The 21,158-nt window shown below is 39.9% G+C and overlaps 1 protein-coding gene across 1 annotated transcript; it reads right to left on the bottom strand.

Moving 5' to 3' along the window:
• Positions 1 to 14,056: 14,056 nt before the first annotated feature.
• Positions 14,057 to 17,359, bottom strand: LOC145464610 (uncharacterized). The gene is made up of 2 exons (XM_081448516.1): positions 16,902 to 17,359; positions 14,057 to 16,541 (listed from the first exon to the last, which is right to left on the bottom strand). Exons 1-2 carry the CDS (start codon positions 17,357 to 17,359, stop codon positions 14,057 to 14,059), a joined length of 2,943 nt encoding a protein of 980 aa, XP_081304642.1.
• Positions 17,360 to 21,158: the final 3,799 nt, after the last annotated feature.

Below are 21,158 nucleotides of genomic sequence, written 5' to 3'. Positions count from 1 at the left end.
GAGTTCGAGTTTGATCGGTAAGTGATGTTGCTTGTACAGGACATCCTAAAACTGACTTCTGTATAGGTCGTAAGGCAAAGCCATGCAGTACATGTACACGGTAAAGAACATTTATTTGTAGTATCATGGTACGATTTAAAGTTCTACTTGCTGTCGGAAGTGGGCAGTTTCTTTGTCAACTAACTATAAAGGTGCGTTCTTGATCATTGTAGTCTATTCATAAGCCTGAACGTGGGCAATCCGAAAAACTGGTCGGGCGGGTCATGTAGCATTTCCTAGGGCGAATCACTAATAGACTGCTAGCAGATTTGTGCTAGCAGAGGTCTTAAATCCGGGAACTCCGCGCCTTAACCCGGCCAAGCATTACATCATTTGAGGAGGTTTTGTGATATCTCGAATAATATGTTAAATGTTATCATTGCAAGCCCAAATAATGCATTGTTCAAAAAAAAAATAACGACTAACTTACCGTTGCGCAGTAGCCTGTGTTCAGCCGTTCGTTCTTCCAAACAAAAACTGTAGAGATGCGTCTGTGTGTTACTGCTTATAACTGTGTTGCTCGCATAAATTATCCGTCCTAAAACCATTACAGTTTCGCAGCATCTGACGTGCCAAGCGGAAACAAAAGGAACGAAATTTCTGTCTGCGCGTGATCTTTGCAGAAGATCATCTGAAAACCAGAAGTATGAATAATAAGGACATAATTATAGAACATGAGCGAGAACTTGTTAAGAAAGGACAACCTTTTTTCATGTAAATTATCGGTAAAAAAAATGACTCGAGGAAGAGTTGGCGGGTTAAATTCCGACCAAAAACAACTCTTTTTCATCATGTAAACATATATTGGAACCCATGGTAATAGATGTCGAACAGTAGCAATTAAATAATGAAAGAATGAAAGATGCGAATGCAGCGATAGCACTACTGGAAAAATGACCTGAAAAAATTTCAGGCTCTGAACGGGATTCGAACCCACGACTGGTAACGCAAAGGTCGTGGGTTCGAATCCCGTTCGGAGCCAGAAATGTTTTCAGGCCATTTTTCCAGTAGTGTTATGGCTGCATTGGCATCTTTCATTCTTTCATATATTGGAACATTGAGTTATTGTAGTCAGGATATAATATTGTAAGCTTGTGGTTTGTCATTGACTGTTTTTAAGATGTTACTTCAAGAGTTTCGGTTATTGAGTGCTTTAACCTTTATCATTTGAAACTGGAAGATTTTACACGTGATTTCATATAGTGGTCACCAACTGGCCATGAAAATTTCACCGTATTAACGGGGTGGCCGTATGATATTGAAGGGATAGGATCAAAATTTCATAACTGGTCTATTTTAAGTGACTTCTTGACAGACATCACAACTCACTTCTAAGCAACTTCTCTTTAATAAGCATTCAAACTGCAGGTATGTTTTTTTAAAAAAGTTGAAAGTTCAATGAAAACCTGCGATAATAACAATGGGAAGATGAACATAAGCGGTTCGAAAGGCCGTATTATATTAACGGGGGAAAACAGTATTAAAAACAGTTGGGATTTCACAATAAGGCTGTTGGCCGTATTGACAGGTGGCCGGATTAATAAGGTTTTCTTATGAGAAAATGTATGGGCATTTCGCCGGGACAAAAAAGACTGGCCGTAAAAACGAGGTGACGTAATTAACGAGGTGACCGTAAGGCGGGGTTCTACTGTATAAGCGCGCGCGCGCTCGTTTTGACACGGGCGAAAGGCAATCGCAAATGGTCTATTGGCCTATTCAGAAGACGTCGCGCGAGACTCTGTTTAGCACGCGCGTGAGACTCGCGATGCGTTTCTTGAATTTTGCATGTCTCCTTCTAAGCGTGCACGTTTAACGTGCTGCCTTTTTGAATCACGTGTAAAGCCTTTCAGTTTCAACCCATAAAATGTTAAGCACTAAACGAGACGTGTTGAAGTAACATCTTAAAAACAGTCAGTGACAAATTAGTAACTTACAATGTAAACCTGACTTTGCTCGCGCTTTGAACACCCACCCGGCGATCAACCACCAGTCCCTCACTACCGCTTGTAGATTTGATCGAGCAGACGCAAATTTCAAAAAAAAAATTCATTTAACGATTCTTTACGTTGATACTGGTTTGTAAACAGTCGGCATCATTACTAAGCACGCCGTGTATTTCAATAGAGGCAAATTATATGCTTCTGATTTTGATAATAGTCTCAGTGTGATTTATCATTTAAAAGAAAAGAAAGTTTAAAAAACCCGAATTGTTAGCAAGTCGTTTTGATGACAGCATATAGCGCGTGTAAGCTAACAATTTATACTTACGTTTTAAGCAGACTGCGACAACACTGACAAACTCGTTGAAGATCCACCATTTTGGCCGTCATGTTGAAGACTTGGGCGCCAAGCATGACTCAAGTTTATATGCAAATTGATTTTCATATGTTTGTTTACTTGAAATATTAGGGAGCTTAAGCAAACCACGACGACGACGGCAACGAGAACGTCACCAAACAAAAGGTTTAATGAACAAAACAATAGCTGTGCACGTGCGTTATAAATCTTTGTACATTTCTTTGCTGTCCTCTGCACAACAACAACAACAACATGAAATGACCAAGTTCTGTGTAGTCTGAGGAACGCGAACGACAACGGCTAATTTTTCGTATTTCCATTTGAAAATTGAACGCTGTCGTTGCATGGTTAGCCTGAGCACGTTTTCAGAGCCATTGGCGTACTGAACAGACCTAGATAATAGCGAATTTCGCTGGTAAAATATAAATTGATTTTTAACTCGACGTGGTCCTCGGCGTCGCCGTCGTCGTTGCTTAAGCGGCCTATTTAGTTATCATGGCGCTCTCCGGCCCACGCAATTCAGTGACATAGAACCCATGATGGGAATTTCTGAAGAGAACATTTGACAGCTACGGCGTATTATTGTCCGTGGAATCGCTTGTTCTCTTGTACCTAGAATATTTTTTCATTCTCGGAGACTCAGGGGCAGTTAGTGGGCGGGGAAAAAGTCTAAAAGGGTCTTCGCCCGAACTTTTTTCTCACCCGTTTAGACTTTTTCTCGCTCCTAATAACTGCCCCTGGGTCCCCGAGGATGACGTCTATAATGATTGTCTTGAATTGACTCCATGTTCACTAAGAAATTTATAACCCGATGGTGAAAAAATATTCAAGGTACACCAACCTTTATTAAGCGGCCAGCCGCTATTGAGCGGCCACCTTCCAATTTCCCGAGGGTAGCCCACTGTATTACATGTAAACCAAAAATAATTGCACAGCGCAAAAAAGACCTAGGTACGAGTTTAGCGTTACAGTATTACGCAGGGCATGTAGGTAGCGGTGGTCTAGTAAAAGATGACAACACGACCAATGGTTAACTATTTATTCTTTTCATTGCTTAATTTAATCTCTTCCTACTCAACAAGATTGTGTGCTCCCTGTGGTTCCAAGCCTTACGGAGCCTTACGTATTAGGATAGAAATTTTCCTGCCCCTACCCCGTAAAATGGGATGACAGCATTGCGTGACGAACAAACAAGGAACCGCTGCAAACAAGGATTCAAGCAGCAATAGATCAAACGATAATCAAATGTAATATTTTGGTGTAGTGCAAAGCAAGCATCTATCTACAAATCACTTAGCCGTTTTTGACTTAGATGCAGTAGTGATGATATGTGTCGAAAGAGGGTCATAGATTCATGGTATTCGACCATTAAATAAGTTGACAGTTGGCGATGTACATCGGACTTTGTGTAACCAAAAGCAAACTTCAGCTTTATGTGCGACGAATGGTGAGAGAAACACGTCAAATCGGCTTTTGGACCTGCCTCTTAAAGCAAATAAGGTTAGAACATTTCGAAATTATCAGCTCTGTGTCTATTTCAACTTAATATAGCTCAAGACATGTAGCGCGTGCTAAAATATATGTCTAACACGTAAATTGAAATTTTACGACGGATGGTCAAATATCTGCATTTTTAACGTACTTTGAAAAGCTTTCGCGTCGCTCACAATCATTTGCCCAAAGAAATTTTTACAGGAATCTGTAGACCATCCTTCTGCAATTCAACCACCAGAAGCTCAATCCATTTGAAGGTTTCGCACATGGTGAAAATCAATTATTTTTACGAAGTCCTTTTAAGTGAATGAAATACATGTCTTCGAAATTTAATTATTTTGCACCCAACAAAAACCGCAACATTCCCTAAAATCAACCTAGTACACAATTAAACATTGCACAAAATATTTGAGTGTTTTAAAGACGGAAGAATGATGTGGTTTTTGCATGCGAGGCTCTCAAACTTGTTTAATAAAATGGTGCGTCAAATGACGATTTTAACGGAATTTGGTAATTTGCATATTTCTATGAAATAAAAGGATATTTAGCCAAAAAACTATCCAGTAGTTTTTGTCATGCCCTAGCCTATCTACCGTAAAAATATGAGCGAAATCGAATTTTCGACCCTTGCCGCGAAATTAAGAATTTGTCTGATTTTTACAGGCAGGCACTCTTAATATCTACAAGTTATTTCGAAGCGACTTGATTAACGCAAGTTTTTTCAAACACCGTAACAACGTATACTTTATCAGTATGCAAAATCACGGTAAACTTTTTTTCATATAAATTACCGGTAAAAAATGACTCAAGGAGTGGGCGGGTACAATTCTTACCAAAAAACTCTTCTTCATGATGTAAACATAGATTTAAACATTAAGTAATTGTAGTCAGGAGATGACACTTTCAGTTTCTGGTTTGTCACTGACTGTTTTTAAGATGTGACTTCAAGACGTTTCAGTTAGTGCTTAGACCTTCTTCGATTCAGTTGAAACTGAAACGTTTTACACGTGATTCAATATATGAGCGCGCTTGGAAGGTTACGTCTAAAACATAAAAAAAAACATAGCGCACGTGAGTCGCGCACTACATTTCTATGTTTCTAAGCGCGTTCGTTTAACGTGCTGTCTTTTTGAGAAGAGAAGAGCCGAGAAGACGAGAAGAGACATTCCATATCTAAAAGGAACTACGCATTATTTTGTTTATCATATAGACATACTAATAACGACGTTTTGGACGATTTTCCAAAGATTTCCGACCAATTGCCGAAGATCTCCGATCGACGATTCTCCTTCCGGACAATTTCCGAAAATGTGGAAGATTACTGAAGATTCGAAGATGTTTTGATCATACACCAACAAATTTAAGTACAGTTTAAGGTTCAAACATGATATCACCGAAATCATCGATATTTTCACTAGTGAGGATATGGAAAATACGCTACCGGACTTCCGGATCTAGTTTCGTATGAATTTTACGAGTGGTGTATTTTCCAGTAAAACACTCGTGTCCACATAATACAAAAACAACTTTCAGTTTCAACTAATGAAGTTGTAAGTACTAAAGGAAGCGTGTTGATAAAGAACAACTTTAAGAACAGTCAGTGGCAAACTGTTACCTTACGATGTACCCGGGGGGAGTGTACTCCCTATAATAGCCTATACGGGGGGAGGTCAGCCCGAAAGGAGTACCTTTGTCAGGCATCAGGGATATAAAAGGGTAGGGATTACACAAGTTGAGGTATATGAAAGGGTAGGGAAATGGGAGTATCTTGACTCCTGCCGGAACATGAACTGAATATAAATACTTGATTTTTGGTTAACATCTCTTCTGGTAGTGTTTGATGTTCTCCCGTAATATTTTTCATTAACTTCATTCCAAGGGTTTAGAAAAGGGATGCAGTGTTCTTAAGAAGGTGTGTGAAAGGGGTTTCTTTATAAATAAAAGGTATCCAAATGGGGCAGCTTTTCTGTCAAAATGGTATACAAGAGGGTAAGGGGTTGGACCACCGGCCAGAGCTTCCCCATTAAAAACGTACTAGAGTAACATAAGCCTGCAGTGCAGGAGTATTTTGACGAGTTGGCGCACGCATTTTGATAAGGCAAGCGCCACCTTGGATTCAAACTCGCAAGAGACGAAAAGTGGTCCTAAGGTGTAGGAGTACCGATAACACCTGAACATACGGAAAACGCCTGAACTGCGGGCTAGAGTACCATGCAAAACCTTTCTAATGAAAATGAGTTTGATTTGGATGAAAATGAACTTGTATGCAGAACTCGTTTTCGTATGAATGGTATCGTACGAAGACCCCCTCAAGCATTGGCAAGAAGCTTGCCAAAGCCTTTAGCGGTGCTTTGCTGGATCAGTGCTTTGCATGCAGCTCAAATTTTTCTCTCCGGCCCGTAACAATATCCTTTGTTGAAGAGCAGTTGAGTCAGCTGAAGATCAATAAGGCCATTGGACTGGATAACATCAGTGCTCGCCTGCTCAGAGATTCAGCAAGTGTACTCGCTCGTTCACTACGATATATCATAAACCTGTCCCTGGAAAGTGGCCGATTCCCATCTTCATGGAAATGTGCTAAAGTAACTGCGCTCTTTAAGCAAGGTGACAGAAGTGATAAAGATAACTACCGCCCGATTTCTATCCTTCCCACCGTCAGTAAAGTGATCGAGAGAGCTGTATAATCTCAACTTTATGGCTACCTTGCTTCCAATAACCTTCTTTTCGTTAACCAATTTGGTTTCAGACGTGGAAGATCTACCAGTCTAGCTTTAACTCAGTTTACCGATGAGGTACTAGGAAATTTGGACAGAGGATTAGTTAACGGTGTAGTGTTCATCGATTTAAAGAACGCGTTTGATACGGTGGACCATGGCATTATGTTAAAGAACCTTAAAGCCATAGGAGTAACCAGCCCTGACCTTGCATGGTTTGACTCTTATCATTCATCTCGTTGTCAGAAAACGGTCATTGGTCAGGTTTCGTCTTCGACTAGGAGAGTGACGGTTGATGTTCCCCAAGGGTCAATCCTCGGCCCATTATTGTTTACCATCTACATCAATGATCTGCCCAACGTCCTTAAGAACAGCAGCATTACCTTGTTCGCTGATGATACTGCTCTATACTGCTCTTCAGAATCAGCTTATAGATTACAGACCATACTGAATCATGATTTGGACAGACTAGCACAATGGCTTTTCGAGCATAAACTGACTGTAAATGTCTCGAAATCTAAATTTATGCTCATCGATGGCAATAAGAAGCTGAATTCATTTAATGATGTCACTTTGTCAACCATGGATAGGAAGCTGGATAGAGTGAGTTCTTATCAGTATCTGGGCGTCATCATAAATGAGAATCTGACTTGGTCAGACCATGTAGAACACCTCTGTACCAAAGTGTCGCAAAGATTGGGTTTATTACGAAGAGTTAAGTGTTTTCTTCCGAAGAACATCAGGGAACTTTTTGTTAAGACGACCATAATACCGTTATTAGACTATGCGGATGTTACATGGGGAGACAAAAACAATGTAATTCTGATGAATAAAATCCAAGTACTGCAAAACACAGCTGCAAGGATTGTTCTTGACAAGCCAATGCATTCATCTGCTACAGAGGCACTCGTACAGCTCAGCTGGGAGAACATGAAGAGAAGAAGAAGTTTTCATCGCATGATTTTAATTTTTAAGGCCTTAAATGGTTTAATTGACTGGGATTTTAATTTTTGTAGTTTTAAAGATATTCATGGGTATAATACGAGAAGTAAAGACAACAATTGTAAGCCTCCATCCCGTCGCTCCTGGAGACAAAAGCGTTTTATTTACAATGCCGTTAATGAATGGAACACTTTACCCGATGAAGTTAGGAACAGTATCAGTATTTTTAATTTTAAAAGTCGAATTAGGGGTATTTCTTAATTTTTAATAATCATTTTTTTTTTTTTTTTTACTGTTTTCTATATTTCTATTAGTACAATGGTTAAATGTTATTATTATTTTTAATCTACTATTTCTTTAGCTTTTGCAATTTTATTTTTGCAGGGCCCCACTGAAAACCACATATATGTGAAGTGGGCTCCCTGTTGAAAGATCTTTATTATTATTATTATTATTATTATTATTATTATTACCCCTTTTGACGCAGAGGCGAAAGGCAATCGCAAATGGCCTATTGGCCTATTCAGAAAACGTCGCGCGAGACTGTTTAGCACGCGCGTGAGTCCAGCGATGCATTTCTTGAATTTTGCATGTCGCCTTTTAAGAGTGCGCGTTTAACGTGCTGCCTTTTTGAATCACGTGTAAAGCCTTTCAGTTTCAACCCATGCAACGTTAAGCGCTAAAGGAAACGTGTTGAAGTAACATCTTAAAAACAGTCAGTGACAAATTAGTAACTTACAATGTAAACATGTCTTTGCTCGCGCTTTGAACACCCACCCGACGATCAACCACCAGCCCCTCACTACCGCTTGTAGATTTGATCGAGCAGACGCAAGTTTCCAAAAAAAAATTCATTTAACGATTCTTTACGTTGATACTGGTTTGTAAACAGTCGGCATCATTATTAAGCACGCCGTGTATTTCGACAGAAGCAAATTATATGTTTCTGATTTCGATTATTGCTCATTCAGTAAGATTTATGTTTTAAAAGAAAAGAAAGTTTAAAAAACCCGAATTTTTGGCAAGTCGCCTTGATGAGAGTATATAGTGCGTGTTTGCTAACAATTTATACTTACGTTTTAAGCAGATTGCGACAACACTGACAAACTCGATGAGGGTCCCCCATGTATGCATTGCGGCCGCCATGTTACAGGCTTGGGCGCTAAGCATGACTCAAGTTTATATGCAAATTAATTTTCATTGCATAGCGCTGCACTAGTAGCGAGCTAAGGTAGTAGAATTCTATGTTAGATGATTCGCGAGTTAAGAAATCCTTTGAAATTAATCCGAACAATGGCTCTGTACGTGCGTTATAAATTTTTGTACAATGACCAAGTTCTGTGTAATCTGAGGAACACGAACGACAACGGCTAATTTTTCGTATTTCCATTTGGAATTGAACGCTGTAGTTGCATGGTTACCCTGAGCCATTGGCATACTGAAAAGATCTGGATAATCACGAATTTCGCTGGTAAAATATGAATCTATTTTTGACTGGACGCGGTCCTCGGCGTCGCCGTCGTTGTTGCTTAAGCCACCTATTTAGTTGCCATGGCGCTCTCCGACCCACGCAATTGACATAGAACCCATGATGGTAATTTTACACAGACCATTTCATAGATATGGCGCTGTGTTGTCCATCGAATGGGTTGATCTGCCTGTACGTCTTAATATCTACAAGTTATTTCGCTACGACTTGACTAACGCGTGCTTTTTCAAATACTTTAACAACTTAACCCTTATTGTGCAAAATCCCTGTGCAAAATCAATACATCAAAAAACGGTTTTTTTCTCGCCTAGTCAGTGATTCTTTATGAGCTTTCAAACACAGATATATTACCTTCTAAATGATAAAAAAGCCACATTTTTCTTCTTCTATGTCTCTGTTGATTTTTACTTTCAACAGCGTTTTTTTCGGATCCTGAGCTTTCATAAATCAGACTCAAACTACATCATAATACAGGTGTAATACAATTATCATCACAAAAAAATTTTGTTAGGTCTGTGCGAACTGCATAAAAAATAACAAAGCATGTAAAGTTACATGTGCGCAGTGACGTCACAACATGGCGTCTGACATGTCTTTCTTGGAATAAGTAGAAAAGTTACCCACAAATCGGTCGTTTAAATTTCGAAAATTGGCTACGGTTTTTGGCTGTTATTTCTATAATTTTGAGTCTTCGTATAAAATATGATTTCTTTTTCTTTTCGTTTCCCTATTTATAACCTTCTCAGTGGGAGTACTGATTTAAACTCCAGTTGAGTTTTCTTAGCATCCATAGTTTAAATATCACAGCCCCAATTCTCGGTATTGTCATTCTTCATTATTGACGTGAATCGAATGAGCGCAATCGAAATAGCGAACAATTGCAACAAGCTAGCGAGAGACTGGAACGTATTCGGAATCTATAGCTGTTGGCTATTCGGGATTTTTGGCCGCTAATCACTTGATATCATAGTGATCAGTGGCAGAGCTAGGAGATGGGACCGGGGGGTCGCCCCCACTTATTTTGAGTAAAAAAGGAAAAATCGCAGAAGGAAGAAAAGCCGGCAGGGCAAGCCCAATCCTTCCCCCTCCCCTTAGCTCAAGGTCTGGATTCGCCACTAGTAGTATCATAATAAGAACTGTATTATTTAATATGATACAATGCGTGCGTATTGTTAGGTGCATTGTTACAGTGCATGTTACAGACATTCCCGTTATTTCAATTGGGATTTACATTGCTGCTTACTACTATCCCCGACTCATCCCAGCTGAAGTTACACATTGTTTTTAAGAAAATAACGACTAACATCCTGTTGCGCAGAACACAACCAAGACACGTTTGCTTTACTGCGTGATGGTTTACAAGATTTATAATCTAGCTTAATCTGATATATGCGCCAGGAGATCACATTAGTAAAGGAATGCCTGGGCTGTTAGTCCCCGGGGGGATACCCATATAAAAAGCATGAGCAGCTCGTCGGATATTTTGATAAAAACAGAAGTGTAGCAGCTATCGTAAGGTTGTAATTCTCTTCATTCTTAGCAGCTGTTATTGTTTTAGGGCTAGGGGCATTGTTTCTGTTGTTTGTTCTATTCTTCTCTCAAGGGGTATCAAGCCATTCATGTGAGACCTGCTACCTCACCCGAAAAGAACCCCTAAGAGGTACCAAGATCCTGTTTTATGGGAGTGGCTTGCAATTTCTTCTTCTCTAAGAGGTACCAATTCTTCCATAACTCATTAAAGCCTGTCCTACTTCTTCTTCGGTTCAATACTCGGAAAGGTGGCGAAACACTTCCCACCGTGCCGAATTAGTTCCCATTGTGGACGTTTTGAGGCTTAACACCCTAAGAGGTACCAAGCAAGCACCCCCCCGTCCTTTTTATATCGGAATCTCCTTCCAGGTGTTAGTCAATGAGAAAGGAGAAAGCGGTGACCACAGCGTATGATAATAAAAACATCAACCAACTTTATTTGAAGAGGCTCGACCAATTACGTTGGCCCCTTTACAATTGACTTAAAAAGTAAAATATAAAACTACGGAAAATACATTACAATGTATCAAAGATATAAGAAAGGAAATGTATTACAAAGGTATCAATGTAAGCCGCAATCATACAAATGTCGTCGACAGCAAATTAACGATCGTGACATGGTGGCAAAAAGTTTTAATATATGTGTTTACTTTTCCTAAGACTACCTAAGCTAAGTCATCGTTACATCTCGCAAACGAAAATAACATGGGATATTCCTACAGGCAGAAGAGACAAAAATTGACTTTTTACAAGCGCGGCCGAGGAACTGAACTTTATTTACACTTCTTGGTTTTTTTTGTTTTTTTTTACTACGGTTTGCTAAAACATTTGATTGTAACTGAAATAAGTTTATAGGGGAGATAGGACCCTGCGCGCGCTCTGATTGGTAAAAAAGCCATGTTTTATCAGAACATAAAACAGAAAAAGCGTGTTTTATTGTTTTTTGCCACATTACCTCTAGTCAACATTTTTGTTTGAGATGGAGAGAAACATTTTCTTTGTTTCTACTCGCGGCGTATAAAATCTTCATCATAAAGCAAATAAAGAAAACTAAGCCGAGTATTACACTGTGACAAAGCACTCCGGACATTTGAAGCACTCGAGAGATGTAGAAAAGACTCCCCTGCGACTCGTGTTTTCTACATTTCCCTCGTGTTCTCAAATGCCCGTCGTGTTTTATCACAGTGTAATACACGGCGTGTAAAACTTAAACACTGGGCCGTTTTACAAGGAGGAAAGCTTTGTATGGTAGGAGGGTTTATCAATAACAGAGAACCATTTACTTAGGACACGACAAATCTTGGGCAACAGGGTGCCCCTTGGTGAAACAGAACTTGTTTTTAAGGGGTGGAGAATATATCACTACCCATCCCTAGCCGGGATAAATAGAGACGTAGAGAGAATGAGTAAACTCCAAGTGGCCAATGTCTGCTGCGGTCAGAATGGACAACTCTTCTGATATAAACGCTAAGTAAAGGCTGGTTTGAGGAGGACGGGGTAGCCGTTCCACCAGTTTATCTTAACGACCCAAGATTTTCAAAAAAGCTCATGGAAAAACTTAAGTTTGCTGAATCCTCTTGCCAGTGATCCTCAGTTCTGTCCTAAGCTCAAAATGACGATTCTCCCTTCTTATTACCATACATTTCCCTTGATGTTAGCTCTGAGAATTTAAGAGTTCATCTAGACAATATCTCCTAGTTGATGATTTTCGTTCTTCTCATCACCTGTTTGTTTAAAATGTGATGGTCATGTAAGAGGAAATCAGGACTTGATCACTTACTACTGACTACTTAGTTACTGATCATTTGTTACTACTTGCCTATCGCATTAATAATTCTTGTCACGGAATTATTCTACTCAAAAATTAAAATGTCACTTTGATTCAAACGTGTTCGTACTCAGGACACAAGTCGACGGGAAAATGCCTTGTGGCGGCCATCTTGGATTTCAATGTCAGACCCAAGTACCAGGCTGATGGACAACGTCTCTGTAAGAACAGGAAAATAACCAGTTATTGTGAGTAAGCAATAGATTCACTCGCCAACTGAAATGGTTTCCTTCTTGATGTAAACAGTCCCGCGGGGACTCCCATATAAAAAGGACGGGGGTGCTTGTCGGAAATTTCGAAAAGAACCCCTAAGAGGTACCAAGATCCTATTTTGTGGGCGCGGCTTGAAATGTTTTCACCTCTAAGAGGAACCAATTCTAAATCAACGCATACACTGACAATTTCATAATTTTTAATAGTGTTAATGACGATTGCTTCGAATACCTTCTACTCGTATTTTTTCGGCTCAACATCCCTAATAAGTACTGCAAAAGTTCCCGCCGTACGACGTATGAGGCTAAACACCCTAAAAGCTACCAAAACCGCTTTTTTAAACCCTAAAGGGTACGACACGCACCACCGTCCCCCCGCCCCCTTCCCCGGGGCGGGGGGGGGGGGGGTAAAGTAGCCTCAATTAAGCCTTCATAAGATATTAAAAACGCTACTTCCTCAGTTCTATGAATCTAATTCTGGTTCTAAAAAAAGAAGGTTTGGGTCTTACTTGGCGCGATCCGAAGGAATAAAACGAGTGCTTATTGGCCATGGATTAACAAACTAACGTGATTTTATAGTGCTGAGAAATACGCCAGTGGTTGCTATCGACTGTTATAAAATACCACAGATATTACGCGCGCTCTTACTGGTCAATAGAGTTGACAAAGAATTATTCCATTGTACTCTTAAACAAGCAGTTTCTGAATCTGGCAGCACTAAAGGATAGGACGCAAAATTGACTATTACAGACGATTTTAGTGTAATCACTAATAAAGTACTGATTATAAAAGAATTTGAATGAAGTTCGTATCTTTGCATTTTTATCCGACTTTGAAAAGGTACCACGTCGCCTTCCATCATTGGCCAACCTTTTTTACTGAAATACATAGGCCTGGCTGCTGAAATCCAACCATCAGAAGCTCAACCCAGTCGAGAGTTTATCACATGGTGAAAACTCCTTTCATTTACAAAGCACTTTTCTGACAGTGCATTGTACGCCCTCGAAATTAAATTATTTCAAATCAAAAGACAAACGCAATGTTTTCCAGATTCCTTTCGAAAGAATATTTAGAGATCAGCAAAAAAGTGAAAAGATTCGATATTTTAAGGCCAGTAGTATTAATGATGTGTTTTCGCATGCAAGGCTCTCAAACCTGCGTGATAAATTCAGCAGTGCCTCAAATGAAGATTTTAACCAAATTTCATTGTTTGCATTTTTCGCTCAAGTAAAAGGATAGTTACCCGAAAAACTATGTAATGATTCTTGTTAACCTCTCGCGGCGCTTATCCTTCCAAAATTAAAATATCAGCGAAATCCAATCCTCCACCCTTGACGTGCAGTTTCATTTTTAGGGACACATCTTCAAATAGTTGAAGCAATCTTCGAACAGAATTGGCATATATTGCCGGGATCTTGCTACTTCTTTAGAATCAAATGCAAGTTACAGGATACTTGCTTCAAAGCGCAGGAACTATAAAACTATTGTTATCTCATCTGAAAACTTACCCTTATTTTCCAAACGCAAATGACACGTTATCTCCAATCAACATAAATGGTGCCCACTGCTTCACTTCAGACCAGCCGTTACTCCGCATCCATTTCATGGCCTCGTGAAGAGATTCACTGGCACTCTCCCCACCAACAAGATGTTCGTAGAAACGACTCATGAACTGCTCTGTTGCTTTGTCATCAAGGGCCCATAATGCCACTAACACTGAGCGTGCACCGGATCCTAAGAACGCTCGGGCAATTCCAATAACTCCCTCGGCTCTGATCTTCCCACGTCCACTGTGACAACAACTAAGTACAACAAGTTTGGCTCGCAGCTGAACTTGCGAAATGTCAGACATTGTCAAAACGTACTCTTTTTCGTTAGGAAACTTCTTAGTAGACCGCACGGGACAGAGGACAATTTCTCCTCTTTCATCATCACCGTGTGCAGCAAAATGTATCAGACCTACTGAAGGAAGCCTTTCAAGCACCACCTGCTTGGTTGCTTTCTCTCCTAGCAAAGGCGGAACACGCACCAGTCGCCCAATCATCTCTGCCTCCTTTCTTGCAAAGGGTAATGGTGTGAAGGTTGTACGACGACCATTGTAACGCACTCTACCAACCTCGGGATCACCGACTATCAGAACACCACACTGACTGTGATAGTCAGTAGGACTGTCCTGGATGCATTTGAGAGTGGTCAAGGAAGGAACAATGCGAATCCTAAACGTGTCTGATAAGTACTTTCCACTGTCATCAAGTAAAGCTGGAAATGGAACATGGTACAAGCGGGGATCAGGAACAATGATGATCTCGGACCCCTCAAGTAAGTCGGCCACAGGAGCGATGAGCATATTGTAGAACAAGGTTAGATTCTGTTCGGGATCATTCTCACCTCTTCCTTGTCGCAAAGTGGCGAGCTTCTCTTCCTGAGAGACATCTGGTTTTGGCTCAATGTCATTTAAAGATCGATCTTCGCAATCCTCTTCGGGTAAAATACCAAAGCTGCGGAAGCTTTTAGCAAAAAAATCATCCAAGCTGTCAGATGATCCGGCAGCAATACCGCTATCATTTACTGTTATTGTTCGAAAATGGATGGCTCCGCTTGTTTTGAGAGTCCATAAAAACATTTCCTCTCCATGACTAGAAATGTACAGACAAGAGCAGTTGCTTTCTTGTTTCATAATATTCTCTATGCCAATCCAAGATTGCTGATCAGCAGAGATTTGCCTTTCAACAGAGTACCGAGTTTCCATCAAGTCTGCCAAGGCCCTAGCACGTGCCAACTCTGTAACATAAAGGGCTTTGTTAGGATTCCCCGAAGAAACAAGGAAGGCAGCAAGATTAAAATAAGGAATGCTGCGAGTATCTGAAAGCGATACTTTAAATTGATCGTTGTCTCTTAGAAAAGCACGCAGACTTTCGCTTTTTTCCACACTCAAGACCAGATAGTCAAATGCTTCCTGGATCTTATTTTGGGTAAACTTCACGGTTGTAAGTGCACCAAGACATCCAAACTCTGTGTCAAAGTCTCCAATATCTTGACTAATTGAAAGTGCCCTCTCAAGATAACCTTCAGCAACGACAGGTTCACCAATAGAATGAAACAATAAACCTAAGTTGATGTAATTTACTGCTTCTCCTTTTCTGTCTCCAATTTCTTTTTTTATCAGTAGTCCTTTCTCATAATATTGTTTGGCTTTGTCATATTCACCAAGAGATTTAAACACAGTTCCTAAGTTTCCGTAACAGCTTCCTTCTTTTTCTCTGTCACCAATTTCAACGGTGATTGCAAGTGCTTTGTCAAGATTTTCTTTAGCTTCCTCGTATTCACCACGAGATAGAAACTTAGTTCCTAAGTTTGCGTAATCTGCTGCTTCTCCTTTTCTGTCACCAATTTCACTCCTGATCGCAAGTGCTGTCTCATAATATTCTTTAGCTCTGCCATAGTCACAAGCGCTTTGAAACACAGTTCCTAAGTTTCCGTAACAGGTTGCTTCTCCTGCTCTACCACCAATTTCTTTCCTGATTGCAAGTGCTCTCTCATGATATTCTATAGCTTTGTCATATTCTCCATGAGATTGAAAGTTAGCCCCTAAGTTCCCGTAGTCTGCTGCTTGCCCTTCTTTGTCACCAATTTCAATTCTGATCGCAAGTGCTTTCTCAAGATATTCTTTAGCTTTGCCATACTCACCAAGAAAGTGAAACACTTTTCCTAAGTTTCCGTAACAGCCTGCTTCTCCTGCTCTGTCACCAATTTCAATTGTGATCGCAAGTGCTTTGTTAAGATACTCTTTGGCTTTTTCATATTCACCACGACATAGAAAAATATGTCCTAAGTTCCCAACGTCTGATGCTTCTCCTTTTTGGTCATCAATTTCAATTCTGATCGCAAGTGCTCTCTTATGATATTCTTCAGCTTTGCCATACTCACCAAGAGAGTGAAACACAGCTCCTAAGTGTCCGTAACAGCTTGCTTCTCCTGCTCTGTCACCAATTTCAATGCTGATCACATGTGCTTTCTCAAGATACTCTTTAGCTTTGTCATATTCTCCAAGACATCGAAAGTTAGCCCCTAAGTTCCCGTAATCTTCCGCTTCTCCTTTTTTGTCACCAATTTCAATTTTGATCGCAAGTGCTTTCTCAGTATATTCTTTAGCTTTGCCATACTCACCAAGATATAGAAACACAGTTCCTAACTTTCCGTAACAGCCTGCTTCTCCTACTCTGTCACGAATTTCAATTGTGATCGCAAGTGCTTTCCCAAGATATTCTATAGCTTTATCGTATTGACAAAGAGATGAAAACACAAGTCCTAAGTTTACGTAAGCGGCTCCTTCCCCTCTCCTGATTCCAGTTTCTCTCATGATCTTGATTGCTTTCTCATAAAGTTTTCCTGCCTCTACATATTTATTTTGTTTTTCGTATAACATGCCTAGGTTTAAAAATAGAATGCCTTCATCTTCGCCTGTTTTTCCACGTTCTTGGTAAATGTAAAGAAGTTGCCTGCCGTATTGTATGGCATTTGTGTAATCAGGGATACGACAATACGCCATAAACATTGCTTTGTAGATAGCAATGCTAACCAGATCAACAAATTGTTCCTCCTTTTCTTTCAGCACCCCATTATTTAGGAAACTCAAACATTCTTTGCAGACCTCTATAGCTTTTTCACCCCGACCGGTGTTGAGAAGGAAAGTTGCAATAGCCAAACCAACACAGATGACTTGAAAAACGTATTCTAGATTGTTCATTTCGTCCTCCTCTATAAGCCCTGTAAAAAGAAAATACCACTCAAGCTCTATAGTGTAAAATAACATTATACTTTTGTACTTCTCTTCTCCTACGTGTATAAATGAGTACTGGCGAACTTAATGCTGGAGGTGAGCCTGCTCTTGGCTCCTAGCTTGCCGTTTTATGCAAGATGGGACACGTTGGTCCGACTCAGACTAGAAGATTTTCACCTCGTGCTCAGACTTTATCAAACCTTTCCATTACAACGAAAAATAACCTGAAGAAGTCTTCTCAAAGTCCTTAATAATTCATCAAGTTTAAACAAAGGAAATCATGACCGTGACGGTGTTTGGATATCTGATCTTAATTAGCATAGATTTTTACGATTTCATTTCTCCGTTTTCTCCTTAGTTTTACTTTCCATTGAGAACATCTATCAAACACTCAAGACAGTGTTTGACCACATATCCAAATACCTCGAAGTTCGTCAAAAATACTCTGCTGCGCGTCGTATTTTCAACTCTCTTCTCGGTGTTTGAAAATGTGGTCAAACACGGCTTTTCATGTTTGATATATTATGTAAATCCCCCGCCCCTTTATTTACTGAATGTGTTATCCACCGTGAATAGGAGGGATCAGTACTGCGAGCACACTTTAATTATTTTGACTCCTGTGCCGGCTGAAAACGGCCTTGACCAACATTGTCCTTTGTTCCACTTCTGACGTCAACACCATTGACCATAATTGGCATTACTTCTACTCAAGGTCCGCAACAGGAAAAGATCTTTCCAATAATGCCCAGATCAGAGTGATTGGGTTAAGGTGGCCGAACACAGTTTTCGCGCGCGCTTTTGCTGATGCAAAACATGCCTTCAATAGAGCGATCATTTTATTTACTCAACACCCGTACTATATGCGCTATTTTTCTCCATTATTGAACGCAGTGTACTGATGCCTTTACTCTTTTATTACAAAGCTATGTTAGAAAAGGTAACGACGCAAAGAACCCAGCAATTCTCAGCTTTTTCTTTGTAACCGAAAGAACCCAGTTAAATGCAGCGCATGCGCAGTTGCTCGAAAAATTGAGACCGATTGCTTTTGCAGAAACTTGCCGATTTCTAACGATCCAGTCGTTAGAATTTCAAGAAATTTGGCAAAAAAATAATTCAGAAACCACGCGAATGATCTATCTCAAAAAATCTGAATTTTGACATAGGGAATTTTTAATAATACAGAACATGCAGTGAAAACGATTTGCGGCGAATTACGAAAGTCGCCTATGTCAAAATTTTATTAGAACAGTGTTGACAGAAGGGATTTAATGTCAATTCATAGTGGGCAAATGATGAAAAAAATCTAACGACTGAATTTTTTTTAAATAAACAAAAACCATTTTTTAAGCCTTGTTTTTAACCAGCCCCGTTGCCATGGCAACAGCACTCACCATAGCCAAAATGTGAGAATAAACCCTTCTGTGGTTAACGTTGACTCTTGCAAAAAACGGGCGCCAAAGCATAAATATCTTTAAATTAATGGTGAATTAGGCAGAGGCTCTTAAAAACTGTGTTCGGCCACCTTAACTGAGCTTGAAATACGCGCGAAAAGGCTTCGAAATTTGAGTGAAAAGACTTGGAAAAAAATTTCTTCTATTAAGCTCCGCCATGTCATATTATGAATATCGCAAAGATATATTTTTCCGACTAACAATCCAAAAACTACAAGATGAGGTTCTTACCTCAGTCAGGAGCAAATAACTAAGAGCATGCAACTACCCTACATTCTGGTCATGGCGTTTTCACAGACCGATCTATTTTTTGTTTAAATTTACCAGGAATTCAGACCCCCACAGAAACTTCAGTGACTAATCCCAAGCAGGGACTTTATTCTTAACTGACGTCATCATTACACCGGTAGAAGTGATGTGCTTCTGATGTGAGGTCGGCCATTTTTTCCCTTATCGATGCGCGCCCATGTAGACCGAAACCGACCTATCTCGCGGGAAAAAAAGCCTAAAAATAGACCGGTCTGTAAAAATGCTATGACCTAGGTTTACTATGGGAGTTGCACACTCATAATGATGGATTCCAGCCTCAGTAGAGTTTCCTTTGAAAAGTGCATGGCACCTACGAAACATGTGGGTGTTTCACGCAATTCCAGGAAAACTGATGATCATATAACGTATCTGTTTGGCGGTATGCGAGATGGGTTTTTAAACCCATAAAAACTATAACGCCGAGATACCGAATGTAAGCATCTTCAGGTTTAAACATGATTTGCACTCTTCGGTAAGTGGAGTGAAAGACTTTTTTTTCAAATCAATGTCGGGATATGGAATGGAAAACAGTGAATCGCGATTCCTCTTTAACTCTCCCTCAGAAGCTAAAAGTAGCTCAAGAAGCCCGAAATACGCATCGATAGTTACAGGTCACAAAATCAGCCCGTTCAGATTTATTCCTTTTTATACTCAGTGCCTCATTCCCCCCAGCAGGGTAACGTCATACGCGTAAATTGTCTAGCTTGATGCGCTATGGACACCCATGTTATCAATCAAACAAAATCAAACCAAGTTTTACCGAACAGTCTCGAGTTTATTTTGGACTGGTTGAAATAAATGACAGATTAGTTTTTCTCACCACAGTGAAGTACGCACTGGAAAAAGTCGAAACTGAAACAGTAAGCGAGTCTCTCAAAATTCCGAGAAAAAGTATCATTATAAAATCGAGAGAAGTTTTAACGGATTTAAATCAAGCTGTATAACAACGAATGAGTTCGAGTTTGATCGGTAAGTGATGTTGCTTGTACAGAACATCCCGAAACTGACTTCCTTATAGGTCGTACAGCAAAGCCATGCAGTACATGTACACGGTAAAGAACATTTGTTTCTAGTGTCATGGTACGATTTAAAGTTCTACTTGGTGTCGGTAGGTGGGAAGTTTCTTTGTCAACTAAATATAAAGGTGCGTTCTTGATCATTGTAGTCTATTCATAGGCTTGAAAGTAGGGAATTGACGAACTGGTCGGGCGGGTCATGTAGCATTTCCTAAGGCAAATCACTAATAGACTGCTAGCAGGGAACTCCGCGTCTTAACTCGGCCAAGCATTACATCATTTGAGGAGGTTTTTGTGATACCTCGAATAATATGTTAAATGTTATCAGTGGAAGCCCAAATAATGCATTGTTTTAAACAAAATAACGACTAACTTACCGTTGTGCAGTAGTCTGTGTTCAGTCTTTCGTTCTTCCAAACAAAAACTTTAGAGGTGCGTCTGTGTGTTACTGCTTATAACTGTGTTGCTCGCATAAATTATCCATCCTTAGAACCATTTCAGTTTTGCAGCATCTGACGTGCCAAGCGGAAACAAAAGAAACGAAATGTTTGTCTGCGCGTGATCTTGGCAGAAGATCATTTAAAAACCAGAAATATGATTAATAAGGACATAATTATAGAGCATGAGCAAGAACTTGGTAAGAAAGGAAAACTTTTTTTCAGATAAATTACCGGTAAAAAATGACTCGAGGAGGAGTGGGCGGGTACAATTCTTACCAAAAAACTCTTCTTCATGATGTAAACACGTATTTAAACATTAAGTAATTGTAGTCAGGAGATGACACTTTAAGTTTCTGGTTTGTCACTGACTGTTTTTAAGATGTGACTTCAAGACGTTTCAGTTAGTGCTTAGACCATCTTCAGATGAAACTGAAAGGTTTTACACGTGATTCAATATATGAGCGCCCTTGGAAGGTTACGTCTAAAACATAAAAAAAAAACATAGCGCACGTGAGACGCGCACTACATTTCTAAGTTTCTAAGCGCGTTCGTTTAACGAGCTGTCTTTTTGAGAAGAAAAGAGAAGAGAAGACGAGAAGAGATATTCCATATCTAA

This window comes from Orbicella franksi, chromosome 1, assembly GCF_964199315.1.
Source record: "Orbicella franksi chromosome 1, jaOrbFran1.1, whole genome shotgun sequence".
In the NCBI taxonomy this organism is placed as follows: domain Eukaryota; kingdom Metazoa; phylum Cnidaria; class Anthozoa; order Scleractinia; family Merulinidae; genus Orbicella; species Orbicella franksi.
This window is presented reverse-complemented; position numbering and strand designations above follow the sequence as displayed.

Bases quoted from the DNA above. Each gene is read 5' to 3' on its own strand.
- LOC145464610 (XM_081448516.1), bottom strand. From the start codon at position 17,359: ATGTTATTTTACACTATAGAGCTTGAGTGGTATTTTCTTTTTACAGGG. The intron at 16,542-16,901 runs AGAAACTGGAAT...TGTGATCAGCAT, and splicing joins AAAGCAATCAAGATCATGAG to TGAAATTGGTGACAGAGCAG.